This window comes from Pristiophorus japonicus, chromosome 13 (assembly GCF_044704955.1).
Source record: "Pristiophorus japonicus isolate sPriJap1 chromosome 13, sPriJap1.hap1, whole genome shotgun sequence".
NCBI lineage: Eukaryota > Metazoa > Chordata > Chondrichthyes > Pristiophoridae > Pristiophorus > Pristiophorus japonicus.
This window is the reverse complement of record NC_091989.1, coordinates 159,084,195-159,106,254: the sequence shown is the minus strand read 5'-3', so window position 1 is coordinate 159,106,254 and position 22,060 is coordinate 159,084,195. Positions and strand designations below refer to the sequence as shown.

General features: G+C 46.0%; 1 protein-coding gene across 3 annotated transcripts in view; it reads left to right on the top strand.

Annotated features, from left to right (window-relative positions):
• Positions 1–21,374, top strand: part of LOC139278942 (early endosome antigen 1) — a 1,017,310-nt gene extending 995,936 nt beyond the window's left edge. For all 3 annotated transcript variants that reach the window (XM_070898220.1, XM_070898221.1, XM_070898219.1), the window contains one exon: positions 19,898–21,374. In XM_070898220.1, the coding sequence (XP_070754321.1) occupies positions 19,898–19,985 (88 nt within the window). In that variant the 3' untranslated portion in view covers positions 19,986–21,374. The remainder of the gene's footprint in view (positions 1–19,897) is intronic.
• The last annotated feature ends 686 nt before the right edge of the window (positions 21,375–22,060 follow it).

The following is a 22,060-nucleotide window of genomic DNA, read 5'->3' as shown; positions in this document are numbered from 1 at the left end:
GTTGCTACAGTTGTACAGGGCCTTGGTGAGGCCACACCTGGAGTATTGTGTTCAGTTTTGGTCTCCTAACCTGAGGAAGGACATTCTTGCTATTGAGGGAGTGCAGCGAAGGTTCACCAGACTGATTCCCGGGATGGCGGGACTGACCTATCAAGAAAGACTAGATCAACTGGGCTTGTATTCACTGGAGTTCAGAAGAATGAGAGGGGACCTCATAGAAACGTTTAAAATTCTGATGGGTTTAGACAGGTTAGATGCAGGAAGAATGTTCCCAATGTTGGGGAAGTCCAGAACCAGGGGTCACAGTCTAAGGATAAGGGGTAAGCCATTTAGGACTGAGATGAGGAGAAACTTCTTCACCCAGAGAGTGGTGAACCTGTGGAATTCTCTACCACAGAAAGTTGTTGAGGCCAATTCACTAAATATATTCAAAAAGGAGTTAGATGAAGTCCTTACTACTAGGGGGATCATGGGGTATGGCGAGAAAGCAGGAATGGGATAATGAAGTTGCATGTTCAGCCATGAACTCATTGAATGGCGGTGCAGGCTAGAAGGGCCGAATGGCCTACTCCTGCACCTATTTTCTATGTTTAAATGGGCGGCCCCTTATTCTAAGATTATGCCCTTTGGTTCTAGTCTCCCTTATCAGTGGAAACATCCTCTCTGCATCCACCTTGTCAAGCCCCTCATAACCTTATATGTTTCAATAAGATCACCTCTCATTCTTCTGAATTCCAATGAGTAGAGGCCCAACCCACTCAACCATTCCTCATAAGTCAACCCCCTCATCTCCGGAATCAACCTAGTGAACCTTCACTGAACTGCCTCCAAAGCAAGTATATCCTTTCGTAAATACGGAAACCAAATCTGCACGCAGTATTCCAGGTGTGACCTCACCAATACCCTGTACAACTGTAGCAAGACTTCACTGCTTTTATACTCCATCCCCTTTGCAATAAAGGCCAAGATTCCATTGGCCTTCCTGATCACTTACTGTACCTGCATACTAATCTTTTGTGTTTCATGCACAAGTACCCCCAGGTCCCGCTGTAGTGCAGCACTTTGCAATCTTTCTCCATTTAAATAATAATTTGTTCTTTGATTTTTTTTTCTGCCAAAGTGCATGGCCTCACACTTTCCAACATTATACTCCATCTGCCAAATTTTTGCCCACTCACTTAGCCTGTCTATGTCCTTTTGCAGATTTTCTGTGTCCTCCTCACACATTGCTTTTCCTCCCATCTTTGTATCTTAAGCAAACTTGGCTACATTACACTCAGTCCCTTCTTCCAAGTCATTAATATAGATTGTAAATAGTTGATATCATAGGGCCAAGATACTGGTGATTTTTTTAATATATAGCCAACTCACTAGGTGAATCCAGTTACTACAACAAAGGTGAGAAATTTAAAAGAAAAATTGGTATAAAAATGTGGTGCAATCTTGCTATATGTAGTAAGTTTTTTTGTCCTCTAAGTTTTCAGACTTTTTTTTTTAAGTGTGTTTTTTAATGTAAATCCAAGCTTTTGTTATTGTAGGTAGCATCAAAAAAATAATTCATTTTCTTCCAGGCTTCCGTAGGCTTTGCCAATTTTGAATGAGCACCTTTAAAAAATATGTTGACAAAAATAATTCAAAACCACAAATGTTTTAATAGTCCAACAGACTTGCTGGAAGTAGCAAAGTCATTAGTAAAGAAAGCACTTCAGTTTGTTTAGCAGTGTACTCAAGCAAAAAGAACTATCTGTCAGCCCTAACCTGCAGCCATTCATCATCTGCTACTGCAGGCCAGGAGTATCAAACCCACCTGGAATCACAGAAAAATGGTGCAAACCTTGCATCAAAGGATATTTATTGCGCTGTGTTAACTGCATGCCTGGCTTGGCATTGGGGATTGTCTAGACTCATGCTGTCAAATTGGTCTGTTCAAGAAAGAGAATTAGATTATCAATTAATTTACATGCAATATTGCATCCTCAGTATGGTCAAAGAATCAAATTTGCCCTCTCTCCTCCTCCCCCGCCCCTCACTGTTCAAACTGTTAGCAATTCTTATTTTGGTTTGCATCGTGAGTGTGAATCTTCAAAGTAATCAAACATTATTAACATATCAATACTGTAAGATTAAATTGGTGTGTTACTATCAGTTTGGACATGCATCAGGAGTTATTTATTATGATCTGAACTTCAATTTGCAAGGAATTGCTCCACATTGTTGCTGTTCTGGTTTTGGTTATGTCAGTAATCCACAGTGGGCATTATTGATAAATGTTTATGAATATTATTAATGATGTATCTACTACGCCAAGTTTTTTTAAATCAAATGGCATTGGTACTTAAATTTCAGTATTTCCCTGATTTTATGCATCCTTATTTAAAATGGATGGATGTGAGGATAAAGGTTCTCCTCTTTCATCATCATCATAGGCGGTCCCTCGGAATCGAGGAAGACTTGCTTCCACTCTTAAAATGAGTCCTTAGGTGGCTGAACAGTCCAATACAAGAGCCACAGTCCCTGTCACAGGTGGGACAGATAGTTATTGAGGGTAAGGGTGGGTGGGACAGATTTGCCGCAGGCTCTTTCCGCTGCCTGCGCTCGATTTCTGCATGCTCTCGGCTCAAGGTGCTCAGCTCCCTCCCGGATGCAATTCCTCTACTTAGGGTGGTCTTTGGCCAGGGACTCCCAGGTGTCGGTGGAGATGTTGCACTTTTATCAGGGAGGCTTTGAGCGTGTCCTTGTAACATTTCCTCTTCCCACCTTTGCCTCGTTTGCCGTGAAGGAGTTGCGAGTAGAGCACTTGCTTTGGGAGTCTCATGTCTGGCATACGAACAATGTGGCCTGTCCAGCGGAGCTGATCAAGTGTCAGTGCTTCAAAGCTGGGGATGTTGGCCTGGTCGAGGACGCTAATGTTGGTGCGTCTGTCCTCCCAGGGGATTTGTAGGATCTTGCGGATACATCGTTGGTGTTATTTCTCCAGTGACTTGGTGTCTACTGTACATGGTCCATGTCTCTGAGCCATACAGGAGGGCGGGTATTACTACAGCCCTGTAGACCATGAGCTTGGTGGTAGATTTGAGGGCCTGGTCTTCGAGCACTCTTTTCCTCAGGCGGCCGAAGGCTGCACTGGCGCACTGGAGACGGTGTTGAATCTCGTCATCAATGTCTGCTCTTGTTGATAAGAGGCTCCCGAGATATGGGAAATGGTCCATGTTGTCCAGGGCCGCGCCGTGGATCTTGATGATTGGGGGGCAGTGCTGTGCAGTGAGGACAGGCTGGTGGAGGACCTCTCTTACGGATGTTTAGCGTAAAGGCCATGCTTTCGTATGCTTCAGTAAACACGTCGACTATGTCCTGGAGTTCAGCCTCTGTATGTGCGCAGACGCAGGCGTCGTCCGCGTACTGTAGCTCGACAACAGAGGTTGGGGTGGTCTTGGACCTGACCTGGAGAAGGCGAAGGTTAAACAGGTTCCCACTGGTTCTGTAGTTTAGTTCCACTCCAGCGGGGAGCTTATTGACAGTGAGGTGGAGAATGGCAGCGAGTAAGATTGAGAAGAGGGTTGGGGCGATGACGCTGCCCTATTTGACCCAGGTACGGATGTGAATTGGGTCTGTAATGGATCCGTTGGTAAGGATCATGGCCTGCATGTCGTCGTGGAGCAGGTGGAGGATGTTGATGAACTTTTGGGGGCATCCGAAATGGAGGAGGATACTCCATAGACCGTCGCAGTTGACAGTGTCAAAGGCCTTTGGGAGGTCGAAGATGGCCATGTATAAGGGCTGCCGCTGTTCCCTACATTTTTCGTGCAACTGTCGCGCTGCAAAAATCATGTGCCCCATAGGGGACGAAATCTGCACTGTGATTCCGGGAGGAGCTCCTTGGCCACAGGGAGAAGACGGTTGAGGGGGACTCTAGCGATGACTTTCCCAGTGGCTGTTAACAGGTAGATTCCTCTGTAGTTTCCGCAGTCGGACTTGTCCCCTTTTTTAAAGATGGTCACGATCACTGCATCCCTGAGATCTCCTGGCATGCTCTCCTCCCTCCAGATGAGAGAGATGAGGTCATGTATTCGCGCCAGCAGTGCCTCTCCGCCCTACTTCAGTGCCTCAGCAGGGATTCTGTTATATATGTAAACCTATAAATACCTTGTTTAACCACCAGAGGGCTCATCCCCTCAAGTCCCAAGGGATCCCACAATCCCTTGGGAGCACCTGTACATAAAGAGGCCTCACAGGCTGGAGAGACACTCTGGAGACCTGTAATAAAGGACTACGGTCACACCTTACTTTGAGCTCACAGTATCTAGTCAGATTCTTTATTAAATACATAACAGATTCCATCCGCTCCCGTAGCCTTGTTGTTCTTAAGCTGTCTTATGACTTTGGTTACACTGCTGATCAAGTGTGCTTTCATTACCGATCAAATTACCTGCCATTTAGTAAGAACGTGAAGCAGCTATGAGTAGATTCTTTGGGGGCAAAAGTTGGTAGCACCCCGTTTGGAGCAGTAACTTCCAACTTTTAGAAAATTTAGCACCCAGCAAGATGTCTTGCCAAATTGTGTGAAATTGGGCATTTTTGTCCCAGGAGTGACGGGGACGGTAAAAGAGGCGCTAATGGCCTCAGCTGCGTGCTATTCACAGAGAGTTACCCAATTTCAATCCTTGACTCCAGCTCGATCTGGCTCTTAAAGGAGAGGCAATTTCAACCTGCTGCTGGTCATTTTCAGCATTGCTGCGCTTGAGTCAGTCGTATCTGCATCTCAGCAACTTGGAGACCTTTTGTGCAATGGCAGCTGTGAATCCCAATTCAAGGGAGAGGGCCACACAGTTTAATGATGTGGTGCTGGAGACATTGGTGGGGGCAGTGAAGAGAAGGAGGGAGTCGCTGTTCCCTCCATCTGGCAAGAGGCCATCTCCACAGGTTTTCCAGGCCGTGTGGCAAAAAATGGTCCAGGAGGTGTCGGCCAGCTCTGTGGTGGAGAGAACCCTCACACAGTGCAGAAAGAAATTCAACGACCTCAGCCAGATGGGGAAGGTGAGTAGATGCTTCCGCACCTCCTACATACCAGCCTCTGAACCTCTGTCTGTGCGCACTGCGTGATGCAGCACTTCCCCACCACTCAACCACCAAGCATCTGCAGCTATTTACATTCACATCCTCATCTCACACCTTGCCTACATTCACAGCTATTCAACAGGCATATCTTCCACATACATAGCTGGATTCTTACTCGGACAAGTTCCTTTCTTTTGCAGGTCAAGATGGCACATAACAGAAGAGTAGCTGCAGACTGGAGGAGGGAAACCTGAACTGCGCAAGCTGAGTGACTTTGAGAAGCAAGTGCTGGGGTTCAGTGGCCACAGGTGGTGGGTGCCATGGCTGGTGGAGACATCGTCTCCACTGGGGGCAACAACGGTATCTTTACCCCCTCTACTATTCTCATCCCACTTCCCCCTCACACCAGAAGGCGTTCTCATTTTCCAGCTCCCGATACTCCCCCCTCCCTCCTCCTCCCCTCTCTCCTCGTCCCCCACCTCCTCCCCCCCTGATCCTACCCCCTCCCCCTCCCCTCCCTCCCTCGTCCCCCCTTCCTACCCCCCTCCTCCTCCCCTCCCTCCCTCCTCCCCCTCCCTCCTCGCTCCTCCTCCCTCCCTGCTCCTCCTCCCCTTCCTCCCTCCTCCTCCCTTATGCCCCCCTCCTCCGCCCCCTCCCTCCCCCCCCACCCCCTCTCCCCCCCCCCCCCCCGAATCTGGAGGGAGAGGAAGAGCAGGAAGAGGAGCGTAGCACTGCGTCATTGCTTCTCACACCCGCAGACACCAGCTCAGATACTGGCACTACTACGCATTTGTTAGAGGTTAGGTTCGGAGAGGGGTCTGCACTGGGTGCTGCACCGAGGCCTAGTGGGCTGCAGCAAGGCCAAAGGGAAAGGGAACCACGGGAGCCAGCTCCCCAAAGGGCGAGTTCGCGCGCGAGTTCTGCTCCACAGACTCGGGTGAAGACCTCCATGGGGTGGCACTCACACAAAGAGTGATGGCCATGCACTCCGTCATTGGTGCAATGGCCAGGGTGCTCGAGAGCCTGTTGGCAGTGGTAAGGAGTGTGGAGGAGTCTGCCTCCAGCATGGCACAGAGCTCTGCGCACACCATGGAGCTCATCATTGCCAGTCTGCAGACGATGGTGGACAGCCAGAGACATGTGCGGATCCAGACCTCATATTGACAGGCGGAAGCAATGAAACATCTTGGTGCTGTCATGCAGTCTCAGCTGGATGCCACACGTGCTCTGACTGCTGCCATTGTCGCTGGTCTACCACAGTCCACCGCGGATCTCACGGTGTAGCAGCAGCCCACCAAACTGCTCCAGCAGATTAGTGGGGATGCCGAGGTGCTGCCCCGGGGGAGTGGCAGTGGGTCAGTGGAGCAGGAACCCGCTGTCCTCTCTCACGATGCCAGCATTTCTGATCCGACCACTGCTACTCCGCCATTACACTTGTTGCTGCCTGTCGGCCAGACTGCCACGCCCAGCCGAGGTGATGCAGTCTAAAGCCGGGCCTTCCAGGCCCAGAGCTGGTTGAAGGCGTCCTGCAAGGCCATCTGTAGTCTCTGGCCCAGACACACAGCAGCCTTCCACCAGCCGTGCTACAGCCACAGAGGACACACTGCGGAGGAGCACTAGAATAGTTAAAGCAAAGGAAATGCACAAGGGTGATTATTAAATACATGATGAAACTGTTTATTGTTGTTATATAAATTTTGATTGGAATATTTCAACTTTGCTGTTGTTTCTCATTTCAGCTTCGTTATGGAAGGGCAAATTGAGGTGGCGATGGGGACGTCCAGAGGAACCGGAAAGTGGGATGGTATTCAGTGGAACCGAAGTCTGATGAGATGGTCATGGACCGCCCTTGCAAAATCGCAATTGAGTGGCTGCCTCCTCCATCGCTGGTATTGCTGCTCCTCCTCCTCAGGTGGTGCAGCTATGCCTTGTGGTAATGGTTATGCCCTCATGATGGCCAGGTTGTACAGCATGCAGCAGACAACGACGAATAGGGACAGCCGCTCAGATCAGGTGAGTATTGGAGGACTCCTCCCAAGCAAACAAGGCAGCGGAACCGATGGTCTGCTCAATGATGTTCCTGGTGGAGGCATTGCTCTCACTGAATGAGAGCTGGGCAGGAATGTTGGGGTTGCGGAGGGGAATCATGAGCCACGTGGTGAACAGATAGCCCTTGTCTTCGAGCAGCCAGTCACAAGCTTGATGTGGTGGCTGGAAGAGGTCTGGCACACTGGTCTGATGCAGGATGAAGGCACTGCCAAGATAGCGGGCATTGACAGTGTGGTCGCACACCAGCTGCACAGTGAGTGGAACTTTGCAGTTACAGAAGACCTTGGGATTGTGATGCGGTGCTCGCCAAGCGATGTGGGTGCAGTCAATGGCACCCTGCACCATGGGGAAGTTCACTATCCTGACGATGCCACGTGCACATTCGTGCTGCTTCTCTCTGGTCATGGGGAAGGAGATGCAATTCCTTCTTCTGCACAGAGCATCTGTGACCTCGCGGATGGAACAATGGAGATGTCTTCTGTCACACCCTGGAAGGATCCATTTGCGTAAAAATTGAGCGCGATGGTGACCTAGACTGAGAGAGCCATCCTCACCCTGATCTGAGGCTCGAGGTCTGGTTGCAGTAGATGGCAGTGCTCTGTGACCATGTCCTTGCTGAAGCGCAGTCTTCGCACACACTGGCACGGAATTCGTCGCCCCTACAGGCCAGTACGAGGTGCACATGCGCCTGTAGTGATGCCGCAAGTTCCGGGTTTAGGCACTTGCGATTGGTCAAGAATCCTCTTGACAGATCCACCGCATTCGAAAGTAAATGGCTTCCGCGGGCGGAGAGTTGGGCTATTTACCTAACTCCTGTCCAGTGAATGCCCGCGAAATGCTTACAACTGATAAGAGCAGGCGTCATCGTAAGACTTTTAAAGCACAGAATAATATTTTTTTTTTCAATAATTTAAACATTTTAAATGCTATAAAATAAGCCAAGTTTATTTTTAGACCCTTTAATACATGTAAATTTATTTTACAAAAATTTAGTTTTTGTTTTACATAATTAATTAAATTCCATCTTGATTCATTTTTAAATATGTGATGTTTATTTTAAATTTATCTTAAGTGCTTGTATGTTTTGGGGGTATTCCCATTCATAGTTATGGTGATTGGAATCGCCATACCTATGAATGGGAATACCCCAACTCTGATAGGTCGGGCAGGCCCATGTGATCCCAGTGGTGCATACGCTTCTGGGATACATGAGCCTCTCCAAGTAGGCCTTTGCATAGAGACCCAGGACCAGAAGTCTTTGAAACTCTGGGAACAACAGGTACTTTCGTAGAAGTTTTTGCGGTCAGAGGAATCCGCCCACGGGAAGCCTCCGACCGCAAATTCTGGGCTACTGTTCCTCAGTGAAATTAATATAGGAGAACTTCTGCCAGAATACCCTGGGAGGTAAGGTCTCCTGTTGCCAGCCCTGTTGAGCCTTCTCCCTCTGAACACATTTTGCTGTCTTTCTCCCTGCCTTGCTTCCTGTCCTGCTCCCTGCATTTGTCTCAGCCTTTGTCTCCGACTCAGTAGCCTCTAACGGTGACGTTGCAGCAGGAGGTCATGTGCCATCACAGCCCCCATGAAATGATACAAAAGTTCTGGTTTCAAATCTGCCCTCAATAAAACAAGGGAATAGTTCGGAGGCAGAACAGCCCTTGAATTGAAAATCATTGCAATCTGTCCACCAGCCACTCTGCCTGTGTGTTCGCAAGCTGCACAGAGTATTGGCTGACAAACATTGTTAGTAAAGATGGCGCCTTTAAATAGTGCTCCTCCAGCCGACTTCGACTGCAACTCGACAGCTGAAGCAGTCATTTGGTCAGTAAAGGTGCCTGGCCAAATTTAACTTCCAGGGCAGTAACGGGCACTGCGCACGGCGATGATATCATCGGCGGGCATAGCCAAGCGCGGCACTACTGACAGGAGTGAGACACTACCTCTTAGCACCTCCGCAAAACCACCCGCCCAATTCCGCAGAGGACACAGTTATCACCGCGCCCAGGCAAAAAACCATTTGCGCCCATTAGCACTGCACAGGAGGCCAAATTCGGCCCCTTTATTTTTCATGGTTTCCGCATTTCTTTGCGTTCAAATTTATAGGAACTGTTTGTTTTCTATCGATAACCTAAGTTTCTTCCAGCTTGTTTCTGCCTCTGATGTGTACTGGTATGTCAGCCGGAGCACCGTCATCTCAGATTTTAAATCAATTTTTAGAAAATTTGTTCTAGATTTTACAGCCATATAATCTGACTGAGATTTGTTATCTCAACACAGGCCAAAGGTTACAGATAATTCCTGTTATACAAAGGAGCTCATCCTAATTACAGTCATGTGAGCCGAAAACCCACCGACCATTATTACCAGTCGTTGTCTAACTGTGCCGTGCTACAGATACTGGAAATTGCATACAGGTTGCCTAAATATTTTATGACTAAGGTTTTGGTTTGTTTAGTAATTCCTCACAAATCTTGATGAGGTACAATAAAACTCCAAGCTATCAGAACCTCTCCACAGTCCTGACTCGTGTGGAGAAGCCAGCAAGAGAGCATTATAATAAGAGTACCATTGTAGCGCTGTGCGAGCATTGTTGTTACTCTGCATTGGATTGCTGAGTGTAAGCTCACCTTTTCCTTAGATGTCTGTGAGAGCATCACCAGAAAAAGAAAGCTGTAGGCTGGTACACTTTTTGTCAAGGGAAATGATCATTACAGCACCATAAAGGAATCCATTGCAGAAAATTCAAAGTGAGTTTGGATCTCAGAACAGTGCACTCTGTTCAGTTACAACAATAACCCTTATGATTATGATTGAAAATTTAACAGGCATTTAGAGTTCATTGCAATAAGCAGTAAATGTCACTTAAAAAAAGAAACAGTTAAAAATGTTGATCCACAGGAGAGAATCACAGGGGAAACAATTATTAAGAAAGAAGAATTCTGCAGAATATGAACTAGTTTAGGAAATGAATAACTGAGAAAAGTTGAAAATCTGCGATAATTGGCTCTGATCAGGCAAAACACCACGAAACCAACATAGAACACAGCAAGAGAGGATATTTCGATCAGAATTCTCGGTTTGAAGCACTACTTGCAGATCTGATGGGTCCTTAAAATTAGGGTACATTCGAATTCTTTAATTGACTCGAGGGCTAACCATACCAGCTGATTAAATTTCAGAATTCTCCTGTTCTAACCCCAGCTCTGACCATCATTACCTTCTGAATAGCGCGCTATACTGTCCAACTTCCATAAAGACGACAGAGCACACGACAGAGCTGCATTATTCCAGTATTTGGTATGTGCAGCAAGGTTCTGTGTTACAAACCCATGTCATGCTATCGTTTAGATAGATTTTGGGCAGAAGAGGACACACTCTCAATCATAGGGAACATGGCGCTTGCTTAACAGGGGTGATTAGTGACACGGAACCCAAAGAATCAGCCGAGCGCCACACTCAAAAATCATGATATAATCTATTCCTGATGTCTCTCTTGATTTATGTTGTTTCTGAGAAACATTTGAGAGTTAGCTTAAAGCTAATGTTAAGAAGGAGCCAGTGAAAAAGCCCATGTTTTCTCTACATATGTTTAAGTATGCAGGCACAGAGACCTGTTTTCTCCTATTTGGGAATGGTGCAAATGAGCAGTATAACCCTCGGTGTTGCCTACTGACGACCCTGTAAAACTTGGACAAGTGTAAAATTGAAGTGCACTTTAGGATCCTATTTATATCTTGAGGCTGAATTTTGTTAATTACTAGTGTGCTCTCAGTTTTAATTGATATTGTTTAATAATTTAAAGGAACTTCCTTTAACAGCATACTTTTTAAATTATAGCAGTAAACAGCCCTTTGCCAATGTTCAAACATTTAGGGCTAGAAATTCAACTCATTTGCGCCTCACAGACATTACCGACGGGGCGCAGCGCTGCTAACGACTCCCGCCATGTGGTGCGGAAGTTTAGCGCCAGCGTTGCGCCCTGATCTCCTGTGCTCAGAGATCGTGACGGTGTTACAGCACGCTTCACCCCAGCCCCGAAATTCACTTTCGCCCCCTGCAGAAAACACCGGCAGCTCAGGAGGTGTGGCTTGGGCGGCTGGCCAGTACCAGGGCAAAATTTAAAAGCAAGGTGGCTGAGGGAATATACACAAAGAAACTTACCTTGGGTGTTGTGTATGCATGCCTGTTTACTGTGTGATGTCTGTAACACTGTATGCAACATTGAATGTACCCTTGTACTGTACACACCTTACCGGTACACTAGAGGGTGCGGTTGCTGGAGACCCAGGGGATGCCTGCACACGGCAGGTAACCCAGTATAAAAAGGAACACACAGCTTGTTGTCAGCACTCAGGAGCTGCTAATAAAAGACTGCAGGTCTGCACAGTTAAAGCACCATACCCTGCCTCGTGGAGTCATTACTAAAGGTGCCTAAATACACTACATTGGGTTTTCCCGCTGCTGCTCCGCTTTCTTCACGGGGTCCTGGCCACGATCACTCAGCTGGAGTGCTGGGCCACTCATGCCATGCCGCGCCCCTGCTCCATCGTGGTCCAGGTAGGTCCCATTTTTATTTGTAGAGTCGGCAGCGTGGGCCCTTCCCTTTAAGGGCCCCTCCGCGGACATGGCGGCGCTGCGCGGTCCTGTGCACGGTGCTGCTGATGCGTCCGCCCCGTTAGCGCCCCAGGAAGGCAGGTGGAACGCTAAATCATTAAACAGAACGCTGGCCCGAATTTTTGGAGAGGGGGGACTTCCGTGCCTGGCGCCAAGTGTCGCGCCTCCCAACTGTTACTGTCCCCAAACAGGCCGATACTAAATTTTTACCCGTTGGAACCCCAGAATCCAAACTTTAATTGTATTGCCAAGATTATTTTGTTTCAGTCTTTGCATGTGAGCTGTTTTGTTGCATGTTGTCGAATCGCATGATATGGGCACGTCCCTGAGATTCAGTCCATGAGATGGAGAGTGGAATACAGAGAAATCCCTATTATCTACCATCATGGCTGCTCTTATCCTCCTCCCGCCTCCCCAGGATAATGGAAATTGGGAGATACTGGTCATTCTAGTGTATGTATTTCATCATGCATATTCAGTATTTTGACTGCACTTTATGTTGTGGTCAGTCTGGGCACTTTTATTGCATTCACTCAGTCTGTTTCAGATCTGATAAATTCTATTTTTTTTTCTTGCCAATGTTAAATTTTTGACCAAGGTTTGACTCCCACTGGTATGACAACTAGACCCTACTTTAACATTGCGGCAACCAGGCCTGGAAATTGGAACGGTCCCGGCCTGCAAGACCATCAGCAGGCCGGGGCCATTAGAGGGAGCAGCGTGTGGCAGCATGCCACTGGAGGGAGCAGCGCGTGCTGCTGCAGGAGGGCGATGGCTGACTGCAGTGCAGGCAGGTACAGCAGGAGTGGCGAGGTCAGGGCAAAGAAGCGGCAAGAGTTCGTAGAGGGATGTGATCAGGGCCCAGGAGAGGCGAGGACCCAGGGACAGCATGGGCCAGCCCACACTGCAATACGTGTGTGCACTAGGTCCGTGCAGCAGAGCTGTTCTCCACTTGTCTTGGTTAATCCTTGCCACTGGACCAAGACCTAGCTCTGTCAAGCCCGTGTGGTGGCTGGTGTGCAACGGTCACCACACATTAAAAAAATCCACGCACACGCATCTTCCACCCTTCAAGATGTAGTTCGGGATCTGGAATATTAGGTCCTTCATTGAAACACCTGTGAACTCATCCCTTTTCGGTGTGGAAGCAAGTCATCCTCGTTTTGAGGGACTGCCTAGGATGATGGCTTTCTTCTTGTCTCCCAATCGGGCCTTGACTTCCCTGAAAATGTTGGCGTATGATTGAGAATGAGGATGATCAGGATTCCATTTTGGTTGTTCTGCCTCCCAGAAGGAACTTGCTACTCTTGTGGCTTGGATAAACTAATGTGAACTGTGTAGCATGTTCTAGCCATAAGGTGCATTTCCTAGGCATAGGTGCTTTTCCGCTTCAAGATCGCTGGGCTGTTGACAGGTCTCCAACTGCAACTTAGAGTATTGTGCTCAGTTCTGGTCTCCATATTAGGAAAAGAATCATCATCATCATAGGCAGTCTCTCGAAATCGAGGAAAACTTGCTTCCACTCAAAGTGAGTTCTCAGGTGACTGTACAATCCAATGCGGGAATTACAGTCTCTGTCACAGGTGGGACAGACAGTCGTTGAAGGAAAGGGTGGGTGGGTAGTCTGGTTTGCTGCATGTTTCTTCCGCTGTCTGCGCTTGGTTTCTGCATGCTCTCGGTGATGAGACTCAAGATGCTCAGCGCCCTCCCGGATGCTCTTCCTCCACTTAGGGTGGTCTTTGGCCAGGGATTCCCAGGTGCCGGTGGGGATGCACTTTATCAAGGAGGCTGTTGGGCGTACGTGCTGATGACTGGCGCACTGGTTCCGGGCTAGGGTGAGCCGGAGAGTCATGAGACATTCGCTTGTCCCGCAGGGGGAGTCTCTGAGATGGCCCACCACCTTGTTCTTTGAGCTTGACGAAAAGAATACAGATGCACTGGAGAAGGTATAAAAAAGATTTACAAGGATGATACCAGAACTAAGAGGTTATAATTATCAGGAAAAAATTGACCAAGCTGGGGATCTTTTCGCTATAAAGAAGGCTGAGAAAGGTCTTTAAAATTATGAAATTATGTATGTTTCTATTTGTAGGGGAGTCCAAAACTGGGGGCCACAAATACAGGATAGTCACCAATAAATCCAATAAGGAATTCAGGACAAACTTTGTCACTCAGAGTTGAGGTGAATAGCATAGATGCATTTAACAGGAAGTTTAAGTGGAAGCTGGATAGTACATGAGTGAGAAAGAAATAGAAGGATATATTCATAAGGTGAGATAGAATAAGCTGGGAGGAGGCCCGAACGGCCTGTTTGTATGCTCTGACCCATCAGCAGTAATAGCTGTGGTACAACTGAACCACTTGTGTACCTATTGAAGATCTTGATGGGCAAGCTAGAATGGTGTATGAAAAAGTACTAATTCACATTCTGGGAACTCACTTCTGAGGTGCATTCCTCAGAAGTTATTGGACTCTATGGGGCAAAAATTGCCCCTTGTTTGTGCCCCCGGGAGGCGCTAATGGGGTGCAATGGCCTTTTCGCCCGGGGCCGGGCGGCGGTAGTGCCTCGGGCAAAATTGCCCCGGAGGTTTTGGGGGTGATGTGCCGTAAGCACACGCCGATTAGCGTCATGTGATTAGCACCCCCAGGCCGGCGCGCAACAGGCAATGACGTCATCATTCCCTTGCGAGGCTGGCGCGGGTGGATGTCAACGCGTGCTTCGTGGGGCGTGAAGCTGGTGGACATCTGCCCCGAGCCACCATTTTATTTTGTCGGTCGGCTCAACAGTGGCGGCTCTCGCCTCAACCAGGCCGCCATCATGCAGCCCAGCACTCCCTTATGGGTGCCGGACCACTGGCCCAGTTGAACGCGTCCCTGGTGGCCCAGTGGCAGCCACCAAAGGGCCTGCAGAGTGTGCAGTGGCCCTCCCCTTTAACTCAACGCCGCACTGCCACCCCGGGAGCGCCCCGCCAATGAGGTGGGGTGCCTGAGACAGCACTCCGCCTCCTTTCTGGGGCGCAAAGCCCAATTCCACACCATGCCTTTCAGGCCAGCCGATAAAAGTCCCGGCCCCGGAAGGTTACCGCCCCCAATCGGGGCGTGGGGCGATTTCAGCCCCTATAAAATGGTTAACAGTTACCGTTACACAGATCTAAAAGTAATAAATCAGTTATATTGCTCACCCCACACAGTATTCCTAAATTTGACAATGATAAAATATATTCGATACTGGGAGTAAGAATTAAAGATGTGGATATCAGTCTCAAGGGGATTTTCTTCAGACCTTTGGGTCAGTTACATTGTCAGTCCAATGTAGGGAGATTCATGCTGTAACACATTCATGTCATAACTAACCTGAGAGTATTCAGTTCTGTCAGCAAGTACAAAGCGTCCTATCTCACGAGCTCACGATCACTTTGATGATTATGAACCATGAAAAAAACAATTAGATTTCACAAAAAATGTCACATTTTCTAAATGTTTCATTTGAATATTGCTGCAATTATACCATCTCTGAACGTGTTCACATTTTAGAATTGATGACTTATCTATGCTGTCTATTTTATACTCAACAAATGATGCTTTCACCATGTTGAGCACTTTAATATCAAACGTCTGCATACATTATAAATAATGACGGGCACTTAGACAAGCTGTTAAACAAATATGTCTTAGTTAATAGCACTCTTCTTACTTGCAACTGCCTTTCATAATTTACGTCAAACTCATCCAGAAGCAATAAAACATCACTTACCTGTAACGAACACTGGTGCAAATCGCTTGTAGTTCTACTTTATGCCAAACATATTATGCAAACAAATCCCAAAGCTTTTTAAAAGAAAAAATAATTGTCATGGCAAAGGGAATACAGCACCTTCAGTAGAATATGATTGTGTTATCTAAATAGTACAAAATGTGATCATTTTCATTTGTGAAAGATGTGTATTATAGAAATATTTTTCCCATCTCCATGTACATTTTTTATAGTATAGTTTCAGAACTAGGAGAGAGGATTGTACTATACAGAGGCTCCACCCAGTGGACTACTGTGGCATTGCAGCCATTGCTGTTTACAACAATAAAGAGGGAACAAGTCAGGTGACTGGCTTCCTGAAGTTATCAGCCATCTTAAAGCCTGTGTTATCGGCGGTCCCTCGTATCAAGGATGACTTGCTTCCACACCAAAAAGGGATGAGTTCACAGGTGTTTCAATGAAGGACCGAATATTCCAGGTCCCAAACAACATGTTGAAGTGTGGAAGATGCTTCTGCGTGGATTTTTTTAACATGTGGTAGCCGATGCATGCCAGACACCCCACAGGCTTGACAGAACTTGGTCTTGGTCCAGTGGCAAGGATTAACGAAGACAACTGAAGACCAGCTCTGCTGCATGGACCCAGTGTTCACACATATCGCAGTGTGGGCTGGCCCATGCTACCCCTGGGCCTTCACCTCTTCTGGGCCGATGAACCCACGCCTCCCCTGGGCCCCGATCACGTCGCTCCACAATTTCCCGTCCACCCCCGCGCCCCGACCTCGCTGCTCCCGCGCTGCGACCTCGCCCCGACCTCACCGCTCTCACGACCCGACTTCATCGCTCCCGCAGGACCAGCCCGCTCTCCGGTCAGCCACCTGGACCTTGCTGACTCCAGTCCAGAAGCCTGTGTGTGTTTGTGATGTCGTACTGAAAACATAACAAGGATGTGACAGAATGCAACACCTCCAGCCAGGTGCAACCTGTGCTATTGGTTTTGTAATCAGATTGTCGTCATGTTTTAGGCATGAAGGAAACAATATCCATTTCATTTTCATACGCTGGACCAAAATGTGATACATTTCTACAGCAACTCTTTCTATAATGGCAACCCCAATAACAAAAAAAGCTGTACACACTGTTAACAAATATCCCCTTCTAGTTAAGTCTGTGCATTCATACATCTCAGTCTTTAAACCAATCAATCAAGGACATAGACCACAAAAATCAGGAAAAAGATATGAATTGGGGACACTTGTTTTGATTTGCTTTCACCTTGAGCTTGCCTTTCTGCACATATCAGTGTTACAGGATAATCATGAATATGCACTTGCCCATTTTACATTGCACATTTGTGTTGGATTTGTATTTGAAAGGCACTGAACAGATTCCAAATACATGGTATAAAAAACAGCACAACTGTGGTAATTGAAGAATACAATTCCGAGCAGAAGCTATGAATTTAAGTCCTCATAACACAAATATATGCTTATGGGGCTCAAGACAGGTGATACGCAGTCAAAAATAAGTGTGCTTGATTTTGATTATTTGTTCCTGACAAGTCCTGAAGATGTGCATTTTTACTTAACTGATATTTTACCCAGCACTGTACTGCGTGCTGTAGGTGTGTCAGCTATTGCTTTCTCTGTTCTTCAATTCCAGCAAATTCTACAAATTCCAATCACTTTCATTATATATTTTTTTAAATGTGAGGCGATACACTTCAGACAACATGAGGCTCATTTTAACCCCTGCCCAGCAGAAACCGAGAGTTAAAGTGGAGCAGGGGATTCTGTTCCAACCCTATCTAACTGCAAGGACACCCACCTGAAGCCAACGGGGACCTTCTTTAAATATGCAGATCAGACTTCGATAATGTCATCGGGGCTCAACTGCTATTTTTACTTGAGGCCTGAGCAAAGCTCTTGGGATCAGGATCCAGGGCCAGAAGAGACCCGAGTAAGTGTAGATTTTTTTTTAAACGGGTTTCCTGTGGCCAACACAAGAGTGCCTCTCCTACCCGGGGCATTCCCCTCTCCTCCCCATTGCGATTCCCCTCCCCAAGCAATCCAATGCTTGTGCCGGGAACATTCCAACTAGTTCCCAGTGACCGCCTCCGTGTCACCTGATTTTAACTGTCGGCTGAGCAACCCTACTGCCACTCTAGGACGGGAGAGCCATATTCCTGCCAAGGAGTGAAAATCAATCCCTATATTTCAAGGTGCCAAATATTTATTTTTACCTGGAGCCCAAAATCTACAAGCACCTCCTAATCTGCAAAGTGATCATTTTACACCTATCCGACTACACAAAGCATAATCATTTATTCTTGTGTATGTTAAATGCAGCAAGTAATATGGTACAGAAGCAGATTTAAAAAGCTTACATCAACCTATCATGCGAGATCATTTTTTCAGTGCAGCTTAATGATAAGCGTGTTTATAGAAACTGGTTTATGATTTTGCAACACCTAGCGCCGAGAGGAAATATTTCACCCACATCACATTCTTTTACTATCCATTGCGTATTGTGCTGAACATGATAACACATGCATATAAATTAATTTAATACAGGAACTCTGATATATATTAACTATGGATAAGTAGCAATGATTTCAATTCCAACAAACTTTTTACAAAGGCCAGGTCATTTTTATTATTTTTTTTAAATAAGACTTCACACTTCTCACATCATATTTCAAAGTGGAAAGTAGAAAATAAATGGCTCCTACCTGGAGCCATAAATCTACAAGTACTTCCTCACCTGCGAGCTTCTTCACTACAACAACAACTTGTATTTATATAGCGCCTTTAACATAGTGAAACATTCCAAGGCGCTTCACAGGAGTATTGTGAGATAAAACAATTTGACACTGAGCCACATAGGTAGAAATTAGCGCAAGTAACCAAAAGCTTGGTCAAAGAGGTAGGTTTTAAGGAGCATCTTGAAGGAAGAAAGAGAGGTTTAGGCAAGGAATTCCAAAGCTTGGGGCCTAGGCAACAGAAGGCACGGCCACCAATGGATGAGCAATTATAATCAGGGATACTCAAGAGGGCAGAATTAGAGGAGCGCAGACATCTCGGGGGGTGTGGGGGGGGGGATCGAGCTGGAGGAGATTAGAGAGATGGGGCGGGGCGAGAGGCCATGTTGGGATTTCAAAATAAAGATGAGAATTTTGAAATCGATGCATTGCTTAACTGAAAGCCAATGTAGATCAGCGAGCACAGGGATGATGGATGAGCAGGACTTGGTGCGAGTTAGGACACGGGCAGCCGAGTTTATGTAGAGTAGAATGTGGGAGGTTAGCCAGGAGCGCGTTGGAATAGTCAAATCCAGAGATAACAAAGGCATGGATGAGGGCTTCAGCAGCGGATGAGCTGAGGCAAGGGCGGAGACAAGTGATGTTATGAAGGTGGAAATAGATAGAAACATAGAAAATAGGTGCAGGAGTAGACCATTCGGCCCTTTGAGCCTGCACCGCCAATCAATGAGTTCATGGCTGAACATGCAACTTCAGTACCCCATTCCTGTTTTCTCGCCATACCCCTTGATCCCCCTAGTAGTAAGGACTACATCTAACTCCTTTTTGAATATATTTAGTGAATTGGCCTCAACAACTTTCTGTGGTAGAGAATTCCACAGGTTCACCACTCACTGGGTGAAGAAATTTCTCCTCATCTCGGTCCTAAATGGCTTACCCTTTATCCTTAGACTGTGACCCCTGGTTCTGGACTTCCCCAACATTGGGATGATCTTAGTTATGCTGTGGATATGTGTTCGAAAGCTCATTTCAGAGTCAAATATAACACCAAGGTTGTGAACAGTGTGGTTCAGCATCAGACAGAAGTTGGGGAGAGGATGGAGTCAATGGCTATGGAACGGAGTTTGTGGCAGGGACTGAAAACAATGCCTTTGGTCTTCCCAATATTCAATTGGAGAAAATTTCTGCTCATACAAAACTGGATGTCGGATAAGCAGTCTGACAATTTAGAGACCGTGGAGGGGTCAAGAGAAGTGGTAGTGAGGTAGAGCTGGGTGTCATCGGGGTACATGTGGAAACTAACGCTGTGTTTTCGGAGGATGTCGCCAAGGGGCAACATGTAGATGAGAAATAGGAGTTAATTTACAGTAATTAACTTCTAATTGACCTCACGGTAGTAAAGGTATCGATAGCAGTTAGGGAATGTGGCTTTAAAGGCCAGGCCACATTACATGCCGATCCAAACTGAGCAGCAGAGTAATATATAACTCGGTCATTATAAAACAATGATGAGCAGCCTATGAGTGACCCACCAGTGGTCTGAAAAAATAATTGTATTCACCAGGGAATTCAGTTTATTTTACTAATATTTGAGGTAAACATGTGGTCTGCTTACCCACATACCTTGTAGGAAAAAAAAACTGACTGATTTTTTTTGATTACCTACAGCTCACTACACTCAATGAGGAGAACCTTCAACAGCACAGGCAACTTGAAAAAGCCCAAGCCTCTTGCTGCCAACTGGAGCTTCGATTAGAAATCTACATCCTGGGAGTCCGGACTGAACCTGGCACAGGCCTCATTTACCTGTCCAGACGCTAAAGCAGTTCCAAGAAGAGTTTTATTCTTAATCTTTGTCACAATATTCGAAAAGAATATTTGAAAAGACAATTGTGCCAAAAGACAGAAATTAAATGCAAGCAAACTGGGTTCATTGCACATTTGGGCTGGATTCAAACATCAAATGGCCCGACAGCACAGGTACAATAGGAGCCACAACAAAAATATTCAGACCATTCCTTAGAAAAAAAGGGAATGAAATTGGTCAATAGCAATACGGGCGGAGAGCAAATTGCCAGCTCGTTTACACCATGCCCAATTTTCTTTTCCATTGGAATTTAAATTCAGTCAAATAGGGCTGTTACATACATTCAAAGTAATTAGGCCAATGACCAAATTTGGCAGTGGATTTTTTTTTTTTGCAAATTTATTCCCTAATCTTTTCTGCTTTGTTCTGCTTATTGTAGGAACCCTAATTTTTACACAGGGTTAGTGTGATGCTGTGTGTTGCAGAAATCAAAAGTGGCGCCAGTGAAAAATTAAGAGTATTTTTCTATTTGTGTGGAGAAATAAGGGCAGTATTTTTTAATTGAAATCCTACTGGTGGTTTTTTTTAATCAATCTTTGATCCAAGTGTTTGAATATTGCATCCTACAGTTTGAACCCTGCTATATTTTTTAGAAGCAGTCCTATATTTGGTAATATTGCCACTGTACCACTCAATCTTCTCAAGCATCTCGACAATCCGTCAGGAGAGAGGGGCAATTCATTTACTCACTCCAGTCATCAGAACCTATTGTTTTCCAAGGAGTAGACACTCCGTCAACAGAGTCACCAAAAGCAACATCAAAATTTATACTATCAATTAGAGACTTGGGATGTCTATGGCTACAAACTTTAGTCAATTATTATCACTTTAAATGCACTGTTGTCAGTCCTACCCTACTATCAGTGCGTAAACACTTTGGTGATCAATTTCTATGGGAGTTCTTCCGGTCTCCTGCCATAACCTTGGCGGAAAAGTCACTGAAACCCCGGGGGAAAAACGACGTAGATTCCCCCCTGCGGAATTTCATTCCTTTGAACAGTAAGGGTCAATCATTACTAAGCACCTCTCGTTATACTTGCTTGATCAGCCTTGTTATTTATTTATTTTATATTTTTTAAACTGATGCCATTAACTGTGATAAGTAAAATCCTCTGCTGGTCCAGTGGTTCCCAACTCAGGATAGCACACAGGCAGAATCAGTTTGCATTTTTGTATTAGAAGGAAGACAGCTATATCCTTCCTGTAAGGCTTGTGTGCGCACCCTACTTCATGCTCCAATCTTCACATATTGAATGTACAAGCAAACAAGATTTCAAACAAAAAGGATTTCTCATTTAATAGCAGTTATCTACTTAATATTTATTAGCCTGCTATGAATATGTGAAAGCAATTTGAATAGCTAATTAACTATCTTTTGCAATTGATTATTCTATAGCTTCTTGATTATGAAGAGGGAAACTGTATTGCCATGCTTGTAGTTAGCATTCAATATGATGTTAGAATGGAACCTTTGTTCCATTATATGTATGATGCTGTTTTGCACAATCCAGGTTTTTGTAAAATGTCCTGTATGTAACTATTAGCCCTGTTTGTAGGTACTACAGAACATAGCATTTATCTTAAAATTGATATACTTTCTGTGCACTGAGAGTGTAATAATGAACTGACAATCATAAAAGACACAAACCTCGATAATAAATGATCATCTCATAATTCTGTGTGTTTTGTAATTAGATAAATAAAGCCTAATGGAGCCAGTTTACAGTCTGGATGTTCTCATTCAACTTTGTGCAATTTTTTCATATAATAAAATCTCAAAACTATTTGCAGTAATATAGGGCCCAAGTTCCACCCCCCACTCCACCACCCCTTGTAAAAACGCCTCCGTGAGGTGCGCCGACTTTCTAGACTAAAAAGGGCGCCGAAAAGTTACCTTCCAATTCTCCCCGCTCCTCAGGACGTCTTCGGCCTCGGCGTGACGCAGCACATCCAGTGGGGGGCGG